This window comes from Moschus berezovskii, chromosome 23, assembly GCF_049115385.1.
Source record: "Moschus berezovskii isolate FMDL1 chromosome 23, NW_MosBer_1.0, whole genome shotgun sequence".
Lineage (NCBI taxonomy): Eukaryota > Metazoa > Chordata > Mammalia > Artiodactyla > Moschidae > Moschus > Moschus berezovskii.
The window spans coordinates 23345042-23364503 of NC_142482.1; the positions used below are offsets into that span (position 1 = coordinate 23345042).

General features: G+C 46.1%; 1 protein-coding gene across 2 annotated transcripts in view; it reads left to right on the plus strand.

Annotated features, from left to right (window-relative positions):
- CMTR1 (cap methyltransferase 1) overlaps positions 1-19462 on the plus strand; it is a 54713-nt gene that overhangs the window by 12770 nt on the left and 22481 nt on the right. For both annotated transcript variants that reach the window (XM_055405994.2, XM_088831385.1), the window contains 10 exons: positions 1298-1456; positions 4245-4337; positions 5785-5856; positions 6930-7024; positions 7143-7215; positions 12380-12578; positions 13341-13459; positions 15370-15466; positions 15781-15913; positions 16564-16743. In XM_055405994.2, the coding sequence (XP_055261969.1) occupies positions 1298-1456; positions 4245-4337; positions 5785-5856; positions 6930-7024; positions 7143-7215; positions 12380-12578; positions 13341-13459; positions 15370-15466; positions 15781-15913; positions 16564-16743 (1220 nt within the window). The remainder of the gene's footprint in view (positions 1-1297; positions 1457-4244; positions 4338-5784; positions 5857-6929; positions 7025-7142; positions 7216-12379; positions 12579-13340; positions 13460-15369; positions 15467-15780; positions 15914-16563; positions 16744-19462) is intronic.

Here is a 19462-nt window from a genome sequence, read left to right on the forward strand (position 1 = left end):
TGCTCCTGTCCAGAGGTGGGGCAGCCTTTGGTCTCCTTAGTAGTGAGTTCTTATGAGCATATGTGAGTACATGGATGTGTGTTGGTGGATAAGGAGGCTTCATGCTAAGATTTTTGCCCTCGTGAGTGATCTTAAAAAAAAAAATGAGTAAAATCCTGCTCACTCCCAGGTTCCTAAAATAAATGGGAGTAGAGCTGTCTGCTGTGTTAACTTCCAGAAGAGGGCCCAGTTTTCCTTTCCAGCTTTGGTACTCTGTTGATATACCACAGGAGGAAGGTGGAAGAAAAGACTCACTCACTTCTCTTATCAGACTTCAGTATATGTGCAAAGGTCAGGGAAATCCAAGTTTGTCTTCTGTCTAGCTTCACAAATATTATAGTTGACGTCTCTGTTTTCTGTTGAAGTCATTTAAGAAGGAGAACTGCCACTTCTGAAGTCGTGGTCAGGATTCTGATTTGGGGGCCAAAAACTTCGGGGAAGTGGGAGATGGGAAGATTGGTGACTCAGACTCTGACCTGGGGAAGGGTTTGTGGCTACTGTAGGAATTTCATCCAGCTGCTGAGCCTGCAGTGCCCCTTCCACAGGGAATACAGGCCTCTAGAGGAAACAGGTCTTTAGGGTTGGAGTTCTTTTATTAGATAAGGGTATGTGGGTTTGGGGTCTCTGGTTTTAGGGATATGTAACTGGGCCCAGGACTCTAGAGTTTAATGTAAGCTCTGTAGTTAGTTGTGACATTTAAACAGATGTTTCTGTCCAGTCTTACAGTACCTTCCGTACCTCAGTTTTACATGAAGTGATTTTTCAGTTAATCTCTTGATTAAGTGGGCTCCTACAAGCCCTCATTGTCCTTCCCTAGTAAGGCCATTTGACTGGCTAAGGGTAAGGTTTAGAAGTTGCCGCTGGAAGCAGTTCCATTTTAAATTATGTCCTCTTTATCAGCTCTGCTGTAGATTTACTTCTCACTTAATCAGACAAATTAGCTGAAAGGGTGGTTGTGCAAATGTCCAGTGAGATTCATTATGTACTCTTGGTGCCTTTAATTACAGCTATGAGGTCCCTTCTCATTTATCCAACTTCTGGTTGCCCTAGACTTTCACCCCCAGAATAGACAGCCACAGGGCTCACAATCAAATTGCAGTTATTAGGCTAGAAGGAAAACTTTAGGCCTTACTCGTTTATATTTCTCACAATTTAATACAGTGTCTGACACAGTAGAGAACTGAATAAATGTCTTATGTGTGTAAGTGCTCCACTTCTGTTTGCTTATATAAATGCACCATTTACTTCTCTTTTTCAGGCCAAGATGGGCTTCAAGGAAGGTGAAGGATTGGGTAAATACAGCCAGGGTCGGAAGGACATCGTTGAGGCCTCTAATCAGAAAGGTCGACGAGGCTTGGGTCTGACACTGCAAGGCTTTGACCAAGAGCTGAATGTGAACTGGCGAGATGAGCCAGAGGTACCTCCTGTGGAGAGGAGACGGGAAGGCCATTTATGTTTTTATGAAAACATATTAACAAACTTGAAGTCCCCAGAGACAGTGTGATCAGGGTGGCTGGTGGAGACTGGAACTAGTTTTTTACATGGAAGATATGGGGGTGTCCAAAATGGAAAAGAGGAGCCTGGGGGAGATACGGTGGGATATGGATTTGTTTCCTGTTGCTTCATGTAAGACTGGGTCTAAGACTTGTGGGTAGAAGATACAGAAAGGCAGAGTGTGTCTCCATAAAGAACTTGAATAAATAGATACAGCTTTTCACCAGTGATGAACATGCCTGAGGAGGTAGTGAGCTCCCTGTGCTGAAAGGATTCATGTGAGCCAAATGAGGACCACTCTCCCATTTTGTGAGTCACTGGATCAGGTACCCTCCAAGGCCCTTGCACCTCCTCAGGTTTATGATATCCTGGTATTAAATAGATGTTTGTTTATGCCACATAGCCTTTCTCTTGTGGGTTTATTCTGTTTATCTCCTTGGGTGTGAATTTGTTTTAAACCTGAATATGTAAAGAGATTCCCTTTTGATGGCACAGATAATGTTGAGATTTTATTCATTTACTTATGCCCTACTTTATTCCACAGAGGATTTGAAGTGAGTATAATAAAAGTATGTAAAAATAATGGTAAAATGTTACCATTATAGAGTTGAAACTAGAGAAGGTAAAACACAGGTGTCTAGCCTTCCATATAGTTGCTCTAAGTTGAGCTTCAGATGTTGCTCCGAACTCTGGAAAATTGATATTTTATTTGTCTCCCTGATGTTCCAGCCCAGCAAAGAAGTTCTGTGAACCTGTGCATGATAAAAGCCTAATAAAGTGTCAGAGTAAGATGCTAACAAACCAGGAGTTGATGGATTCTGAGAGGGCTCCTGCTGTGTAGCCTTGTAGTTGTAAGGAGACTCAACAATGCAAAATAGGCAAATATTTATAGTTGGGGCTAGATGTAGGTTTCTACCTCCAAATTCCTTGGTACTTTCCATGTCCTCATTTATCTAAAGTGAGTGAAAAGTCCCTACCCTCTCAATAGGGCAGAATTAGAATTAACTTTGCTGAACTTGGAATTTGAAATTTGCTCATAAAATCTGTTTTTAGTAGAGACAGGCTATTGAAAAAAAAAACGTTTTTTTTTGGCGCTGTCACATGGCTTGTGAGATCTTAGTTCCCTGACTGGGTATTAAACCCTGGCCATGCCAGTGAAAGCGCCAAGTCTTAACCACTAGACCACCAGGGAATTCCATGAATAATTTTTTTGAGGCAAGACTGACTTAATCACCATTTACCATAGTTCACTTTTTTTTTCTTAAAGATAATCTTTTGGTTAAGAATTTGCCTCAACTATTTGTTGGTGGCCACTTCTTTTTGTTTGTTTTCATTTTAAAATTTAATTGTTTGCTTATTTTTGACCATGCCAGCTCATGTGGGATCTTAGTTTCCCAACTAGGAATTGAACCTGTGCCCGCTACAGTGGAAGCACAGCGTCTTAACCACTGGATCACCAGGGAAGTCCCACTTCTTTAAAGTAGTTGAGCCTGGGCGGCCTGAGGTGAATGTCTGATTCCTGGAGTCACTGCATGGAGAATGCTCCAGTGGCACTGCTGTCCAGGAATATGGAGTGCAAGGTGTGGAGCTTCAGACCGAGTTCACTTTGTAGGTAGCCGTAATGTTCAGACCTCCTTGGGGAGGTTGAATCTGCTATTCCTCTCCAAAGGAGCATCCATATTGTGTATGAGCTTCTTTTTACCGGTTATAATTCACAACTTTTATACCTAAAGAGACCAGATTTGATCAGGAGGAGAAGCCATGATTCACTGCTAGATTCATTGACAAAGTTTTCAGTAATTTTTCTTTCAAACTTTTTCTCTGTTGATGGTAGTTGGCTTGCCCTCAAGACCTTGCATTTAGATACCATTTTATGCCTTTCAGAGCATATAATATTACCTTTAATCTCATTGCTTCAATTCGCAATGGTGAATCTCTTCTCTACACTTGCTTGGAGGGAAAATGTGGAGCTGCCAATGCAGGTTAGCCACCTATTTAGGTTTTATAATCGTTGTCTCTTCAGCCCTGTGAACTTAGTTCTGGATGCACATTAGAATCACCTGGCGACCTCTAAAAATGTCCTTATACCCAGTCCCCACCTGAGACCAACAGAATCATATGCTCTGAGGGTGGGCCCCAAGCATCAGTACTTTTTAAAAGGTCTACAGATAATGCTAAGTGTGGCCAGGATGAAAACCACAGTTTTAGCTTGGTAAGGAAAGTGACTGAAAAATTAAGAGGAAGCAGCACTAGAGAAGCCAGTTGCTACTGTGTCTTGAAATAAAAGGCATCAGGAAGTGAGACTCATTTCACTGTCTTCCTGATGTAATTACCTTGTAGACTTATATTCTTGTCTGCGTCCCCACTGCTCTGACTATAGGCCACCTGACTTAAGGACCATGTGTTTTTTGCTGTGTACTGAGCACTTAGTCCATAGTAGGTTTTCATCAAATAATATTGGAACAAATGAAAGAAACTTTGAAAGTTGGAGAAGTTTCTTAGAATTCAAACCAGAATTGGCCCTGGCCTTTAGAAGCTGAACTTCAGAATTCTGGCTCAGTTCTTAGGTCTGACACTGCCGTTGGCCTCAGCTTCCTGGACACTTCTCACTCTGAGCCCCTCCTGATCGTTTTGGGGAAAGCCCTGGTGAGTTGGGGCATGGCCCTGAGGGTCTGCCTTACCTGACTTACTTGCCTCTCTTTTGTTTGTAGCCCAGTGCCTGTGAGCAGGTGTCATGGTTCCCAGAATGCACCACTGAAATTCCTGACACTCAGGAAATGAGCGATTGGATGGTTGTGGGGAAGGTAGGAGTTCAGGAAAATGTACTCTGAATTCTTGACACTTCTGACATTTCTCCTCCTCAAATCAGGTGTGTGTGTCTGTATACTCACAGTTTAAGAAAAGTGTGAATCTGAGCTTTCTGGCAGGAATAATGCTGCATCTAGAGGGTGTCAAGAGCTTCACGGATATGCCCCTGGGAGATGTGGCACACAGGGCTTTTTTCCTCCTAGTCATTTACCTTGCAAGGCAGCACAAAATGTATAACTTCTGTCTTCCTCTTGGATGCTTTTTAGAGTAGCTTATTATACACCTGTGTATATTCTGGTCACTGCTGGGCACTGTTTCAGGTAGATAAAAAAGACTACCCCTGTCCTCAGAAAGGAATGAGAGAGTTGTTACAAAAGGAATTTGTTTATTCTCTTTCTGGAAAATTGTAAGACTTAAGTATATAGTTTTACCAGATCAGCATGTCCCAGAGAGCAGTTCTCAAAGTGTAGGGACTTCAGGGATCTCCATGACCCTTTCAGAGGGTCTACAAGGTCAGTTATTTTCATAATTCTGAAAAGTTATTTGCCTTTTTCATTCTCATTCTCATACAAGTGTCCTGAGAAGTCTTCCAGAAGCTATGACATGTGATACCACATGTTGAATGCACATGTGGACAGGAGACTCTCACTGTCTTATAGTAAACTGGATGCTGAGAGCTCTGCAAAAATGGAAAACAGTGCCACTCTTCTCAACCATTTTTTTTTGAATACAGTTTTCATACACGTGTATATTAATATAACATTCTTTTAAACTGAATTAGTAAATATTTAAACATCTTGGTTTTAACTTATAATAATAAGGTTTATAAATACACACACATACACACACATCTATCTCCCACAGAGACAAAAGCTGTTCAGGATCCTCAGTGATCTTAAAGAGTGTAAAACTTGAGAATACCGAGTTTGAACACCACTGATTTAGAGGCAGCCTCACTCGTGCATGACGCTGAACTCAAGATCCCCATGAGGCTCCCACACCCTTGTTTTCTGTGATGCTGCCAAGTCGGTGCCCGAGGTCTTGTTTTCATTCTCATCACGGAGGAAGAGGCTTCCTGACTGAAGGACAGCCTCTGTCATTTTGGGTGTTCCCAAGTATCCCCCATCCTTCTGCCCCCACGCTCTGGGGACAGACAGCTTGGGTGTCTCCTCCCTGTTTGCTTTTCTCAGTCTCAGCATTCACGAGTCTTGTATCCATATGGTGCTTTCGTGGGAGCCCCAGGGGGCTACTCCTTCTTGCAGCTGTCTGGAGCCGAGCCAGAGGGATTTAGGCTTTTCTGTTTCCTGTCCCCCAGGGGTTGATGTTCTCTGGCAGGGAATCAAGCCCCCTTTTGCTCTGCTCACTCAGAACCCTAGTTTCTCCATCCATCCCCCCAAATGCAGTCACATGTGGTCATTATGGATTGTTTTCTTCTCCCTGTAGAGAAAGATGTTTATTGAAGATGAAACAGAGTTTTGTGGGGAAGGCCTGCTTCGCAGTGTGTTGAAGTGTAAGGTAAGGCCTCGTGGCTAGAGCTGGCGCTGAAGATTTTGCGTGAGGGGTTGTGCTGGGCTTTTCTTGTTCTTTTGAGTCGGTTGTGGGGAAGCTGAAATTTAGCTAAGGTTTTTTTCCTGGAGAGCAGATGTCAGTTTGGCGTGTTTCTGTGAGGCATCCTTTTTTCCTGGTGACTCCCCTGCCCTGCAGTGTTGTTCTGTCCCTGTGGTCAGTAGCCAGGAAGGGAACCACTTAATTTCAGTGGGTGGGTTCGTCGTAATCCTGAAGTGGGGCTGGCATAGTGAAAGATTTGGAATCATTCTTCAGTATCAGCTGAATTCAAATCCTAGTTTTGCAGCATTTTTTTTTTCTTTTCTGAGTGACCTTGAACCATTTGCTTTAGCTTCTCTGAGTTTGAGTTTCCTTATCTTTAAATTGGGAAGAAAAAAATACTCAGTGTTGTTGTGAGAGTTAAAAGAGATAGTTGGTGTTACTCTCCCCTTGATGTCTTCTGACCTGACTTGACTTTGGTCAGGAGATGCATTGCCTGGGGCAGGGTGAGCCAGGGAAACTCTGAGGAAACAGTGAGTTGGAGGAGAAGCAAGACCTGAGAGGAGCCTCATGGAGCTTATTTGTCTGGCAGGTAGAGTGTTGGAAATAGCCTCAGGTAAAGTGAGGCTTTCTCTTTCCAGAGAGAAGAAAGAGAAGGGTTCCCTGCTGGGAGGTAGGTGCCCTCAGAAAAGCCTGATCTTGGTTTGCCTGCCATCTTTCTGGGTACACCCTTCATAGCAAAACTCCAGTCCCTGCCAAGTTGCTGCTGGAGTGGAGAAGCAGGCTTGCAGTGAGGGTTAGCAATGAGGATTAGAGTTACCACGTGGCAGGCACGTGCTTGCTTCCCTTTTATTTTGTACCATTTTACAAGTGAAGTAGTTGAGAGGCAGAGTGATCGAGCCACCTGTCTGGGGTCACACATCTGGTCATTTCAGAGCTGGGATGCAGCAGAGGCCTAGCTCTTCAGAGGGCTGTGAATCCGGCTCCTCAAGCTCCATCCCGAGGGTGATGCTCACCTTGTGGTTCTGCTTCTCTCTGGGCAGAGTGTGTTTGATGTCCTGGATGGGGAGGAGATGCGGCGAGCTCGTACCCGGGCCAATCCCTACGAGATGATCCGAGGAGTCTTCTTCCTCAACAGGTTTGCTGGCATTTCCCTTCCCTCCCCTCCCCCGATGTGCACTGGTCGATGTTTCCGTTTGAGCCTCAGCTCTCCCATCTGTCTGGCACTGAGGTATGCTTTCCTGTCTTTGTTGCAGGGCAGCAATGAAGATGGCTAACATGGATTTTGTGTTCGATCGCATGTTTACAAATCCAAGGGACTCTTATGGGGTGAGAACAAGATTTTGCTTCTGAATTCATAGTGCTAAATAGGCTTCAGCTTCAATGGCTCAGAAATTGCCATTTGTACAATGCTAGGAGAGTATTCCTGCTGGGTGATGGAGATGCATTTTGCGATGAGATATGTTTTGCTTTGAGCTCTTCAGCTAGGGTTCCACAGTGCTTCCTGTGGTCCCAGGAGTGCCCTAGTAAGCAGTTATCTGTAGGGCTTCAGGCCCGGAGTCCCAGCTCCCGACTCTGCAGATCCTGCTCTTCACTCCTGGTGGAGGAGCACAGGGCTTGCAGCAGTGGAGGAGGGGAATTCCTGACCAGATCAGCAGGTGTGGCCTCCATAGACCAAGGGAACAGGGAGGTGAGGGCATGAGTTATTGCATAGGCCTCCCTGCTGCACTGATTAAACATGTATCCAGCCCCTACATCGTGCCAGGCACAGTGCTAGGCACCAGGAATACACAGATGTGATCCCTTTCTCCATGGTGCTTAGGTTCTGGACATCCTGGGGGACTTGAAAGCAGATAAGGGTAAGGGTTGGGTGTGTGTCGAGCCTCTCCATGCTTGTCGACGTGTGGAGGCCAGTTGCCACCAGGGAGCTTGAGCCTGCCTCTTACAGGCTGGGGTGGAGTCTAAGTGCATTCAGTCTGTTGACTCTGCGAATATAGAGGGCCAGCTGTAAACCGCCACTTTATGTAAAGGACTCAAGCATCTGCAGATTTTGGTGTCTGGGCGGGGGGACCTGAAACCAATCCCCTATCAATACTGAGGGACGACTGTGAGCAGTCCTTACAGTGAGTTAATGTTCCAGATAGAAACTTGTGACATCATCTGATTTGGTTGCTGCTGTTTCTGGTATGAGAGGGCAGTACTCTGGGAAATGTCTGAGTGTTGAATGAAATGTGGGCATCTGGGTTCTTTCACTGGTCTGTTTACAATCAGTATCATGTCTGAAGGTCTGTGTTTGTGGTCGGGGGCAGGTAGGAGGTGCAGCACTTAGTCATAGGTGGTGTCACTCAGTTTCATACCTTCTTTGGGTCTCAGCTACCTCATCTCTGAAATTAGCCCTACTAGCCTGCCAAACGGAGGAGGCAATGGCAAGCCACTCCAGTACTCTTGTCTAGAAAATCCCATGGATGGAGGAGCCTGGTAGGCTGCAGTCCGTGGGGTCGCTAAGGGTCGGACACAACTGAACGACTTCACTTTCACTTTTCACTTTCACACATTGGAGAAGGAAATGGCAACCCACTCCAGTGTTCTTGCCTGGAGAATCCCAGGGACGGGGGAGCCTGGTGGGCTTCCGTCTACGGGGTCACACAGAGTCGGACACGACTGAAGTGATTTAGCAACAGCAGCCTGCCAAAGGACCAGGGTAGGACCAAGAGACTCTTAAGGTTTGTTCCAGCTCTAAAATCTGTGACTTCAAATGTAGCCACTTTCCCTTTCTGCTTCTCTGAACAAGCCTTGTGTGGGATCCTAATTACAAGTGGTGGATCGGAATGATTTTCTACTTTGCTACTCTCATATTTCTGAACACAGACCCTCCATATGATAGAGAAAGTAAAAAGGAAATTTCATTCTAGCTTTCCCTTCAGAGTTTCAAAGCATTTTCACCCTGTCCTAGAAAGTTAGTTCTCTGACAGTGAAGGGGCCAGGAGCCAGCTGTTCCTAGTCCAGTTTCTGCCTCACTCAACCTCCTTCTGCTAGGCCCCCGATTATCCACTGCTTAAAGAAATTTGTTTTCCAAGTTCTTTATTGCTTCAGCCTCACCCAACTGGTTGTTTCCTCCATGCTGGCAGAATGGCAGGTGGACCCCTCCAGCCTTTAGTTATTTCTCTCTCTCAGGTCTCCCTCCCACCTTACAGTACCAGCAAGCTGTACAAAACGGCTCTTGGAATTAGCATCTTGAGAAAATAACATTGATATAATGTTGATTTAATTTTCTGAGCTCCGAATGATTTCCCTTAAACCCCTGCCTGGCAGAGGAACTCTGTCAGGTTGATGGGAAATCACAGCGTCATTTTGGGCTTTTGAATATAAACGCCTCCAGCAGATGGGATCTGGTTATTGTCTTTTGCTGTCAGGAAAATGAAGTAGGCATCAGGGTCGTACCATTCAGGTGGAGGGTGGAGATGTTACATAGGAAAAGGTGGCTGTGTTTGCGATGCTTCAGGCAGCTTCTTGACTGATTGATAGTGGCCATGGAGAATTGCCCTTCCAGAGAAGTTCTTCTGCACTCCACTATAAAACTGATTTCTGTTTAGCCCCTAGTGTTTGTTGCTGTCTGTTCACCCCTGTTTCCTCCCAAGGACTGGAGTGACAGCCAAGCCCAGCAGGCTTGTGTTTAGAGCAGTCCCAGCAGATGTGGGAGTGGCAGAAGCCCCAGGCATTACACCCAGGTTTGCTAGAGTCTCAGTGGCTCTTGGATCAGGGAAATTAGAGTAAGAGTGCAGACAGCGTGAAGCCCAGGAAAGTGTGAGGAGGTTGGAGATGGGAAGCTGGAGGGTCTTTGAGATTTTTCAGCATGTTTCTGCTTCTACAGGTTGTGGTAAAAGGAGAAAAGAGGCTAGGGAAATAGAGAGATCATAAACAAGAATTGGAAGGGGCCAGGAAGAGAAGGGCGTTTACATTCTTTGGGTATATGGAAGCGTATTATATATAAACGTTACGTGAGGGACTTGTGTGCCTGCGGTTATCGTTGTGGTAAGAAAAGAAAGCATTGGCTATGAAGCGTGACAGGATACAAAAGCTGAATGTAGATCTTTAAGTTTCGGCGCTGTCTTAGAAGAAATTAGACAGCACTTACAAAGCCCCTGCTGGCTGTGGAGCACTGCACCAGACTCTGCAGAGAGAAAAGGAGGGGGAACAAAGGTCTGACTCTCAGGGAGCTGGCTGATCTAGGTGAACTTCATGTCGTCTTAACGTTTGTTCAGCATTGTGCAGTTTTTAAGGGTCTTCGACATAAGGTACTTTGTTTAATCCTACAGTAGCCTTAAGAAATATCCTACATTAGTTCCAGTTTGTCGTTGAGGAAGCTCAGACTTAAAGACATAAATCGTGTTCTTGCCTTTGACTGCACAGTCAGTAAGTGGCAGAGGTAAGAACCCCGGCCGTCCTTTCTGTGAAAGGACTTCTGGCTGCGGCCTGCGAGAGCGACACATCTTGAAATTACAGAACAGACCATATTTATGCTGTGTTTTAGAGCTGAGATTCATTCTCCTTTCTTCTCATGGTCTTCTTTGGGCCAGCCTCTCACCTGAAGAAGCTGGCGCCTGGGGCTAGGGCTTGGCCTGTGATGAGAAACAGTGTTTTCACTCTTTGCAGTGTGTGCAGGCCTTAAACTTGTGATGCCTGCCTCACTACCGCTTTGCAGCCTGGGAAGTGCTGCAAAATATCTTGGCATATGCCATTAGGTCTTTTTTAATGTGCAAATGAATACAGTTAGAAAATATGAATAATTGATGGCTCAGGAACAAAGAATGTTAGGGTGGTGGAGCAGAGGAGGGGAGAAGGAACGGAAATGTCCCAGCACACTGAGTGGGCTTGCCACAGGGTGATGAAGTGTATTTGTAGCTACAATCCCTTTCTCCAGAAACTCTTTCCACTGTTGTGATCAAGCTAGATAACCATCATCAGATGCAAAACCCCTGTCACCTCGAAAGTGACTGGACTGTGAGCATTAGAATTTCCATTTCTTTCCTATAACTGTTTCCCCTGAAGCCTTCTGATCTTTATCTGGCAGTTAGAGAGCTCTGGACAAGCACCCAGCCGTGCCAGACTTTGAGGGATAGAAGGCTGAGCTTTCTTAGCCCTTCCTGCTGGATGTTCATCAGGGTACCCTGTGGTCACCCCTCTGGAGCTCAGACTCTTGTCACCAGTGCAGATGGCACGTCTCTGCCGTGGAGGCCTGAGACAAGTAGAATTCACCCTCGAGGGCCCAGATGTGTAGAAGAGAAGTGTAAACACAATCTAGATCTGCATTCAGCATACATTAAATTTAATTAATTAATTTGGCCAAGCTGTGCAGCTTGTGAGATCTCAGTTCCCTGACCGGGGATGGAACCTGGGCCACAACAGTGAAAGCCCAGTATCCTAACCACTAGGCCACCAGAGAACGCCCAGCCTTTTATATTAAGAATGTAAAGCCACTTAAGTGGCTGAAACTAATCATTAGATACACATGATGATAGTATAATTCAGTTATTCTTTAGGTGGGTGGATGCTCTGATGGCTGCCTAGATTAGTGTCTCCTGTTCTCTCAATCTTATCAGCTTCCAGCTCTGCCCTGCGCAGGCCCTGCTCAGCAGAGGGGCAAAGGCAGGAGCAGGGGTGTGCAAAAAAGGAGGACACACAGTGCACTGTGGTGTCTTGGATGGACTTGTGGAACAGAACAAGGGGGCTGGTGAGATCTGAATCAAGTCAGGGGTTTAGTTCATAGGAATGCACCCATGCATGTCAGTTTCCTAATTTTTACAACTGACCGTGTAAGATGTTATTAAAACTAGGTGAAGGATATGTAGGGACTTTGTCCTCGCAACTTATCTGTACATCTGAAATTATTCCATGATAAAAACTTAATTGGAGTGGGGAAAAAAAGGGAGTGTCTAGGAGGAGGGGACGAAGGGATGCAGACGCTGTCATCTGGAAGGTGAGGCCCTGGGCTGGGAGGAAGTGATGTGAGAGCCCCTCAGACTCTGGTTGGACAGGAAGCCTGCGTCTCCTGGTCAGGCTGACGGGATGCTGACTAAGCGGTGCTGCAGACTGTGAACAGGTCAGTTTGTATCTTGGCATTTCTCTTTCTCTGTCTGTCATGTGGGGGGCTAGAACATCTACTCCGCTCGTTGGGACTCTTGTAAGGCAGGATACAGTGGGGAAAAGATTCTGAGAAATAAAACATGCCCACTTGGGTGCCTATTAGGATATTTTTTTAGGAGTCTGAGCTGGGCATGGTGGTGTGAAAGGCATCAGGGGTGTTTTGAGGTGGGGATGGGTGACTCTGAAGGCAGTGGTCTCAGAAGACACGTTTCCTGGTGGTTGTGGCTCTAGAAGGAACTCCGCACTGTGCTTGCTGAAAGGCTTACTTTACTCCCCTGCTTTCTCTTTCCTGCTCCCCATTGAGGCATTTTTTTCCCTCTTTCTCCCCTGCTTCCACTTACCTTTGCAGAAGCCACTGGTGAAGGACCGGGAAGCTGAGCTTCTCTACTTTGCTGACGTCTGTGCAGGCCCGGGTGGCTTCTCAGAGTATGTGCTGTGGAGGAAGAAGTGGCATGCGAAGGGCTTTGGAATGACTCTGAAGGGTCCTAATGACTTTAAGCTGGAAGACTTCTACTCCGCCTCCAGTGAGCTCTTCGAACCCTACTACGGTAGGGACTTGGAGGAGGCTACCAGGGACCGAGAGGGGCAAGTCTTATCAGGAGGAGTTACTATCCATATGCCATGTTTTCTGTCCCAGGTCTCAGCCCAGGGTTCCCAGCCCATGTCATGAAGGTCTCAGTTTGCTCTTAACTGTCTCTTTTACCCCAGGCCTGTGGGATCCAGGTTAAACCCTCCAATAGGCAGACGCTCAGCAGATCCATGTTAATTTCTCCTTCCTTCTCTTGTGGTGACAGGATATAATAAAACTGTTTGATCTCTGGCTGAGAACTGGCAGGGTTATTAACAAATACAAACCCACACCCATCCCCAGCCCTGTATGCCAGATGCTCAGCAACCCCCTAGCAGTTGCCTCTACTCTGTCTTGCTTTTTGTGATTTGGCAGGAAATCCCAAGTCCTTTGTTAACAGAACTTATTAAGAAATTGATATTGCTTCCTAAATGGAGGTGCTTTAAACACACGTTTGATCTTGAACATGAAGACCTTCTGTTTCAGTTGATGGCTCACGGCTGGTTGACTCCTCCTGAGCTCTCCTCTACTGTAGCAGGGCCCTGTTTCTGCCTCCTGGCCCATCACTGCAGGGCAGCCTTGTGTGATGGGTCCTTCACTGAGTTGCTCCTCACAGAGGCTCCTCTCCTGGGCCTGAGGTCTGCCTGGTACCTGTGTTCACAGCCCTGGCGAGGTTGTGTCCCGGTGCCAGGGATGCACAGGGCAGACGAGCTAAATGTGAACCTTGTGTCCTGTCTGTCAGGTGAGGGTGGGATCGATGGAGACGGAGACATCACCCGCCCGGAGAACATCAATGCTTTTCGGAATTTCGTCCTGGATAACACCGATCACAAGGGTGTCCACTTTCTGATGGCTGATGGGGTAGGTGACCTGCTCTTCGTGGGGTGATGATGTATGTTTTTATTCTTTTTGTACATCTTTTCAGTTTGTAACTTTGTCGAGGCTGTGCTGTTATGGGCATCTTTGCTTGGGGCAGGTGGATCTTGCCAGCTCACTTCCTCAGCGGGCCTCGGGTCGGGGTGGAGGCCTGGTGAGGGGGCACCGTGACGAAGATGAACTCAGCAGAGTCGACGGGAAGGATGTTTCCATCATCTCTCACCCGGGTGCTGCTCTTGGAGAGGCTGTCTGTACACGGCCACTCCTAAGCCTCGGGAGCAGCTGATAGGTGACCACATAACCAAACGCAGTCACTCCATATTAATTAAGACTCCACAAAAGGCTCTGTCAGTGGCTGGGCTGAAGAAGATATTCAGGTTACCCATTTCTTGGGCAGCTAGCTGCCTGAGGCAGAGAGGCGAGTCCCCTGCAGTTTTCTCCCCTAGTAATCTGATGCTGCCGGTAGTCTTCTCTGGACTACCAGAAAAGTTGTGAGCCACAGCTTAGTGTAGAGAAGGATCAGAGAATGCCGTAGTTGCTCCAGGGTCACATGACCAGAGTTGCAAAAAGCTTCTGGAGCCCCCTGGGCAGCCTCTCAAGCAGTAGCTGTGTGGAGAGGTGAAGAAATGTTTAGGATGTCAGCACAGGAGCTGAACATGCCCTCAGTCCCCAAAGGTTGGTGCCTAGCAGGGGACAACAGATAGGCTTGGGTGGAAGGAGGGGCCGCTTCCACTGAGCCTGTCGGGGTCTGATACGCTTAGGAGGCAGCCGTGCAGGGCATCAGCTCGAGTGGCAAACTCAAGGATTGTCCTCTGACTTAGGCAACATAGACTGGTGACCCACGTGGGATATTTTTTGTGTGTTTTTTTTCCCCTTTCCCTATAAACAGCCATGCATTTTAAGAAGCATCTGTAAATCTGGAAGACATTACTGAACATTTTTACTTCTGCCGACCAGGGTGGGGCCAGTTAAATGGAGGCCAGCCTCTTTGCTTCTCTTAATTATTGTGATAAAAATCACATAACATAAAATTTACCGTTGCAGCCATTTTTAAGTTTGCAGTTCAGTTATGTTAAATATAAGCATGCTTTCATGAAACAGATCTCCAAAACTTTTTCCAGTTTGCAAAATTGAAATGCTATGCCCATTAAACAACAACTCGCCTCTTTTCCCATCACAGCCCCCGGCGTCCCTCACTCTCCTGTGAGCTTGGCTCTGCTGGGATCTCACAGGGAGGGAGACCACTCCAAGAACAGCAACATACATTCTTCATACAAACAGCCTGCCCAGAGACTCTGCCAGCTGGAGGAAGAGGCTCCATGGTCCTGGGACAGGAGGGGGGGTTTTGTGAGTAAATCTGTGGTCAGCAGAGAAAGAAAGATTCTTGTGACTGTCAGAGTTAGGCAGACTTTCTTTCTCCTGTCACCAGACTGGGGCATGTTCAGTGGTCAGCCCAGTACTGAGGGAGCCCATATAGATTTAGCCACACGTGTTCCCTGGGTCTCACTGGACTCACCAGGGCATTCAGTTTCCTGTCTTGTAGTTGGCTTGTGACTAGCGTATTTTGCCTGTGTCTTGCCATATCCTTCCCTTGGATTCCAGCATGAGTTTTAAAATTTTCTGGACCATCTCCTTGGAGGAGCAGATCCCCAGGAGTGATAGAGCAGGAAAAAAGCACTGGCTCAGTAGGCAGGCCTGGGTCCCAGGTGCTGTCTTTACCACAGTGAGCCATATGACCACACCAGAGAATCTAAACACTCAGACTGTATCTGTGTCAGTCAGCTGGTGGAGATCGATGGAAACACCTGAGGAAGTCTCAGGGAAGATGAGGTAGGAGCTCTCTGCAGTTCTCAGCACTTCTCTTTTCTCCTCGGACCCTTGTGCTCTCGTTTCAGGGTTTCTCAGTGGAGGGACAGGAGAACCTGCAGGAGATCCTCAGCAAACAGCTGCTGCTCTGTCAGTTCCTCATGGCGCTGTCTGTTGTCCGGACAGGTGACACTTCTCTGCCGTCTTCCCACCCAGGACCCACCAGAGGCCCTGTTGTACAAGAACATGTATTGGGGTTGGCTTGAAAGTTAACTAATGGTCTGCTTGTATGAGATGACACATGACGGAATGAGGAATTTAGGGGGGAAAGTGCTATGGAATCCCCAAAGTCCCCTCTGCAACTCTTTCCCTTCTGTGGCCTGTGACTTTTAATGGGCTCAGGTATCTGGGCCCTGACTTTGTCATACTCCCTGAGATGACCCAACCCACTTCCTGGAGTGGAAGCTGCTGACTATCGTTGGTGTTTTCTCTTAACCTAGGAGGCCACTTCATCTGTAAAACCTTCGACCTCTTCACACCGTTCAGCGTGGGGCTCGTCTACCTGCTGTACTGCTGCTTTGAACGAGTATGTCTCTTTAAGCCGATTACCAGCCGTCCTGCCAACTCAGAGAGGTGAGGCTTTCCTCTCCCTTTGAATCAGACTAGTTGGCTAAATGTCAAAACAAGAAAACCTGGTGCATCTCTGGCATGAGCACTCAAGCTACATTAAAAAACCCTGATTTAAAAAAAGTGATTGGCGCCAAGAGGATTTGGATTTTCTTGGTTCTCTGACGCACTGTTCAGCCTCTGCCTCCTCCACCAACCCTGTTCACCACACTTTTGTGGGCGATCCTTGGCTTGTCCCCAGACGGTGAAGGAGACCAAGGAAGGGTTACCTGAAGGACAAATGGGCCACCAACCAGAGTCACTATTTGCATCCCAGGTGGGACACAGTGCCCATGCATCTAGTGAGAGAAGATGCAGCCAATCCAGATTGCTAGGTGGCTTGTTAGAAACGTCCCTGGAGAGTCTGTTTGCCCTTAACTTAGCAGACTTCCCCACCTGATGGTGATTCAGCCAGCCTGGCACAGGGTAATTGGAAACCACTGCCATAGAGAGTAGAAACACAGCCCAACTTAAGAAGGAAGGATTTGAGGTGAACTTTGCAGCACTCTGTTCTTGGTACGTAGACAGGGGTTTTGTGACTCAGCAGGGGGTTCAGGGAGGAGGAATTACGCCGGGGAAGCCCTTGCTCAGTAGAGTGACAGGGTCTCTCCTCTCAGGTATGTGGTGTGCAAGGGCCTGAAGGTGGGCATAGATGAAGTGCGGGATTACCTCTTCTCAGTCAACATTAAACTCAACCAGCTGCGGAACACTGATTCTGACGTCAACCTTGTGGTCCCCTTGGAGGTGATCAAGGGAGACCATGAATTTACTGACTACATGATACGGTCCAACGAGGGGTAAGCAGACCGATGTGTTTTTTCCTTCGTTTATTTTTGTTGTTGTTTGCTGGCATCTCTAGGGTATCAGGAACGCCGTAGGGATGAAGAGAATGAAGGACTGAATGACTGGCTCTTGGTATCACTTTGTCCGTTTTGAAAAACTGGTAGCTGAGATCGGTTTGCTCGCTCCAGGGCTCCCTAGGACTTTGAGTACCTTGAGGACTTTCATCCTGCTCCCATGCCCTGTCACAGGGTGGCTGGTGGGAGCCTGGAAGGCATAGCCCTGCCTGTGGGAGCCTGACTATGATAGTGAAGCTAGAGGGCAGACTTGTTTTGTGTCCTTGGAGGAAGGAATAATCTCCCTTTAATTGCTTCCATTTGTAGAAGGCCATCAAAGTCTGCTGTCCCATGAAGTCCCTTAGCTGGAAGCAAGAGATGGCTGGAAAGCAAGTATAAAACATGGTTTTGGAAGTTTCTGGTATCAAAACTTTTGCCAGACCATGAGTTTCTCGAATAGGCCATCTGAATGCTGGTTTTGTTTTTGTTTTAACCTTCATTAATTGTTTTCCCCCTCTTGTTAGTGGTGATAATTTAAAGTTGTGACCATTGGCTCAGTGTTCTAAGTGGGTAAACCTCATTGAACAGTTTTATGAGGAAGCTTGGAGAGTTGTTTAGTAGCAATGAATCAATAGAAGTGTGTGCTTAGGGGCCAAACATATACTGGAAAGGCCATTTCTAAGAGTGGAATCCCAGGTCTCCCAGAGAAGGTTGAATGTGTAGGTGGCCCTAGGGAAACATAGGAGGAGAGGAAGTCTTTATCCATCATCTCTCAGTACTGTAACTTTCCATTCTGTGGTACTGATACATAAATGCTCTCATCTTGATTTAAGAGTTGGCACCACGGTGGAGCCCATACTAAGTTTCAGCGTGTTGTAGATGAGGAAGCAGGCCCGGGACCGGAAATCAGCAAAGCCGAGGCTTTGTCACATTTCTGGACTTCTTTTTGTTGAGCCATGCTGCAGTTTCATACGGGTGTGCGTGGATGCATGGCAGAACTGGTCTTGTCAAAGCTCCCAGTTGCAGAGTGTTTAAGCAGCCTGGTAAACTGATTTGTGTCTGGTATATGGGGAATTTTTTTTCCCCAATCTGTGGTTTGCCTATTCATTGTCTTAATGATGTCTTTTGATAAGCAGAAGTTAAAAATTTTTTGAGTCATTTTTAAATTGTAAAATACACATAACAAAGTTTATCATTTTAACCTTTCTTAAAATGTGAAATTTAGTGGGATTAAATATATTCACACTGTTCTGCAACCATCACCACAGTGCATTTCCAGAGCTTTTGAATCATCCAAAGCAGAAAATCAGTACCTGTGAGATAGCAACAACTATTCCCCTTATCCCCAGCCCTTGGTGCCCTCTGATATTGTCTCTCTGTGGATTTCCTTATTGTATGTGCCTCATGTAAGTGCATTCATACAGTATTTGTTCTTTTTGCCTCTGGCTTGTTTCACTTAGCATAGTGCTTTTAAGATTCATCGTGGTGTAGTATGTGTCAGGATTTCATTCCTTTTTTTTGAGTGAACTCCGGGAGTTGGTGATGGACAGGGAGGCCTGGCGTGCTGTGATTCATGGGGTCGCGGAGAGTCGGACACGACTGAGCGACTGAACTGAACTGAATAATCCATTATATGTGCATACTACATTTTGTTTATCCACTCAGCTGTTGATGGACATTTGGATTTTCCTCACGTTTTAACTATTGAGAATAACTCTGCTGTGAGTGTTGGTGTGAAGAATGTGTCCTTCCTTTCACTTCATCCGGGTGTACATCTGGAAGTGGGATTGCTGTACTACTCTACATTCCGACCAACAATATGTCAGGGTTCCAATTTCTCCACATCTTCACCAACACTTGTTATTTTTTTTTCTTCATAATAGCCATTCTATTGGGTCTGAACTGGCTCTCATTGTAGTTTTGGTTTGCATTTCCCTAATGACTAATAATGTTGAGTATGTTTTCATATGCAAATTGGCCATTTGTATATCTTCTTTGAAGAAATATATTCAAGTCCTTTGCCTATTTTTCTTTTATTTTTAAAATTTTATTTTTTATTGAAGTATAATTGACTTACAGTATCAAATTAGTTTTTGGTATACAGCACAATGATTTGATTTTTTTTTAAATTATTTATTTTTGGCTGTGCTGGGTCTTCATTGCTACACATGGGCTTTTCTCTAATTGCAGCGAGCAGAGGCTAATTGGGGTACTCAGGTCTCTAGCTGCAGTGGCTTCTCTAGTTGTGGAGCACAGGCTCTAGGACTCTCAGGCAGCAGTTGTGACCCACAGGCTTAGTTGCCTCAAGGCATGTGGAATCTTCCTGGACCGGAGATTGAACCCTTGTGCCCTGCATTGGCAGCTGGATTTTTAACCACTGTACTACCAGAAAGTCCAATTTGATATTTTTATACGTTAGAAAATGTTCACCAAAGTCTGATTACCATCCGTCACCATAAAAAGATATTAAGATATTATTAACTATATTCCCTGTACTGTACATTGCATCCTGGTGACTTACTTATTTTATAAGTAAGTACCTCTTAATCTCCCTCTGTCATTTCACTCATACTCCCCGTTCCCCTCCCCTCTGGCAACCACCAGCTTGTTCTCTGTATCCAAGAATCTGTTTCTTCTGTTAATGTTTGTTCATTTGTTTTGTTTTTAGATTCCACATATA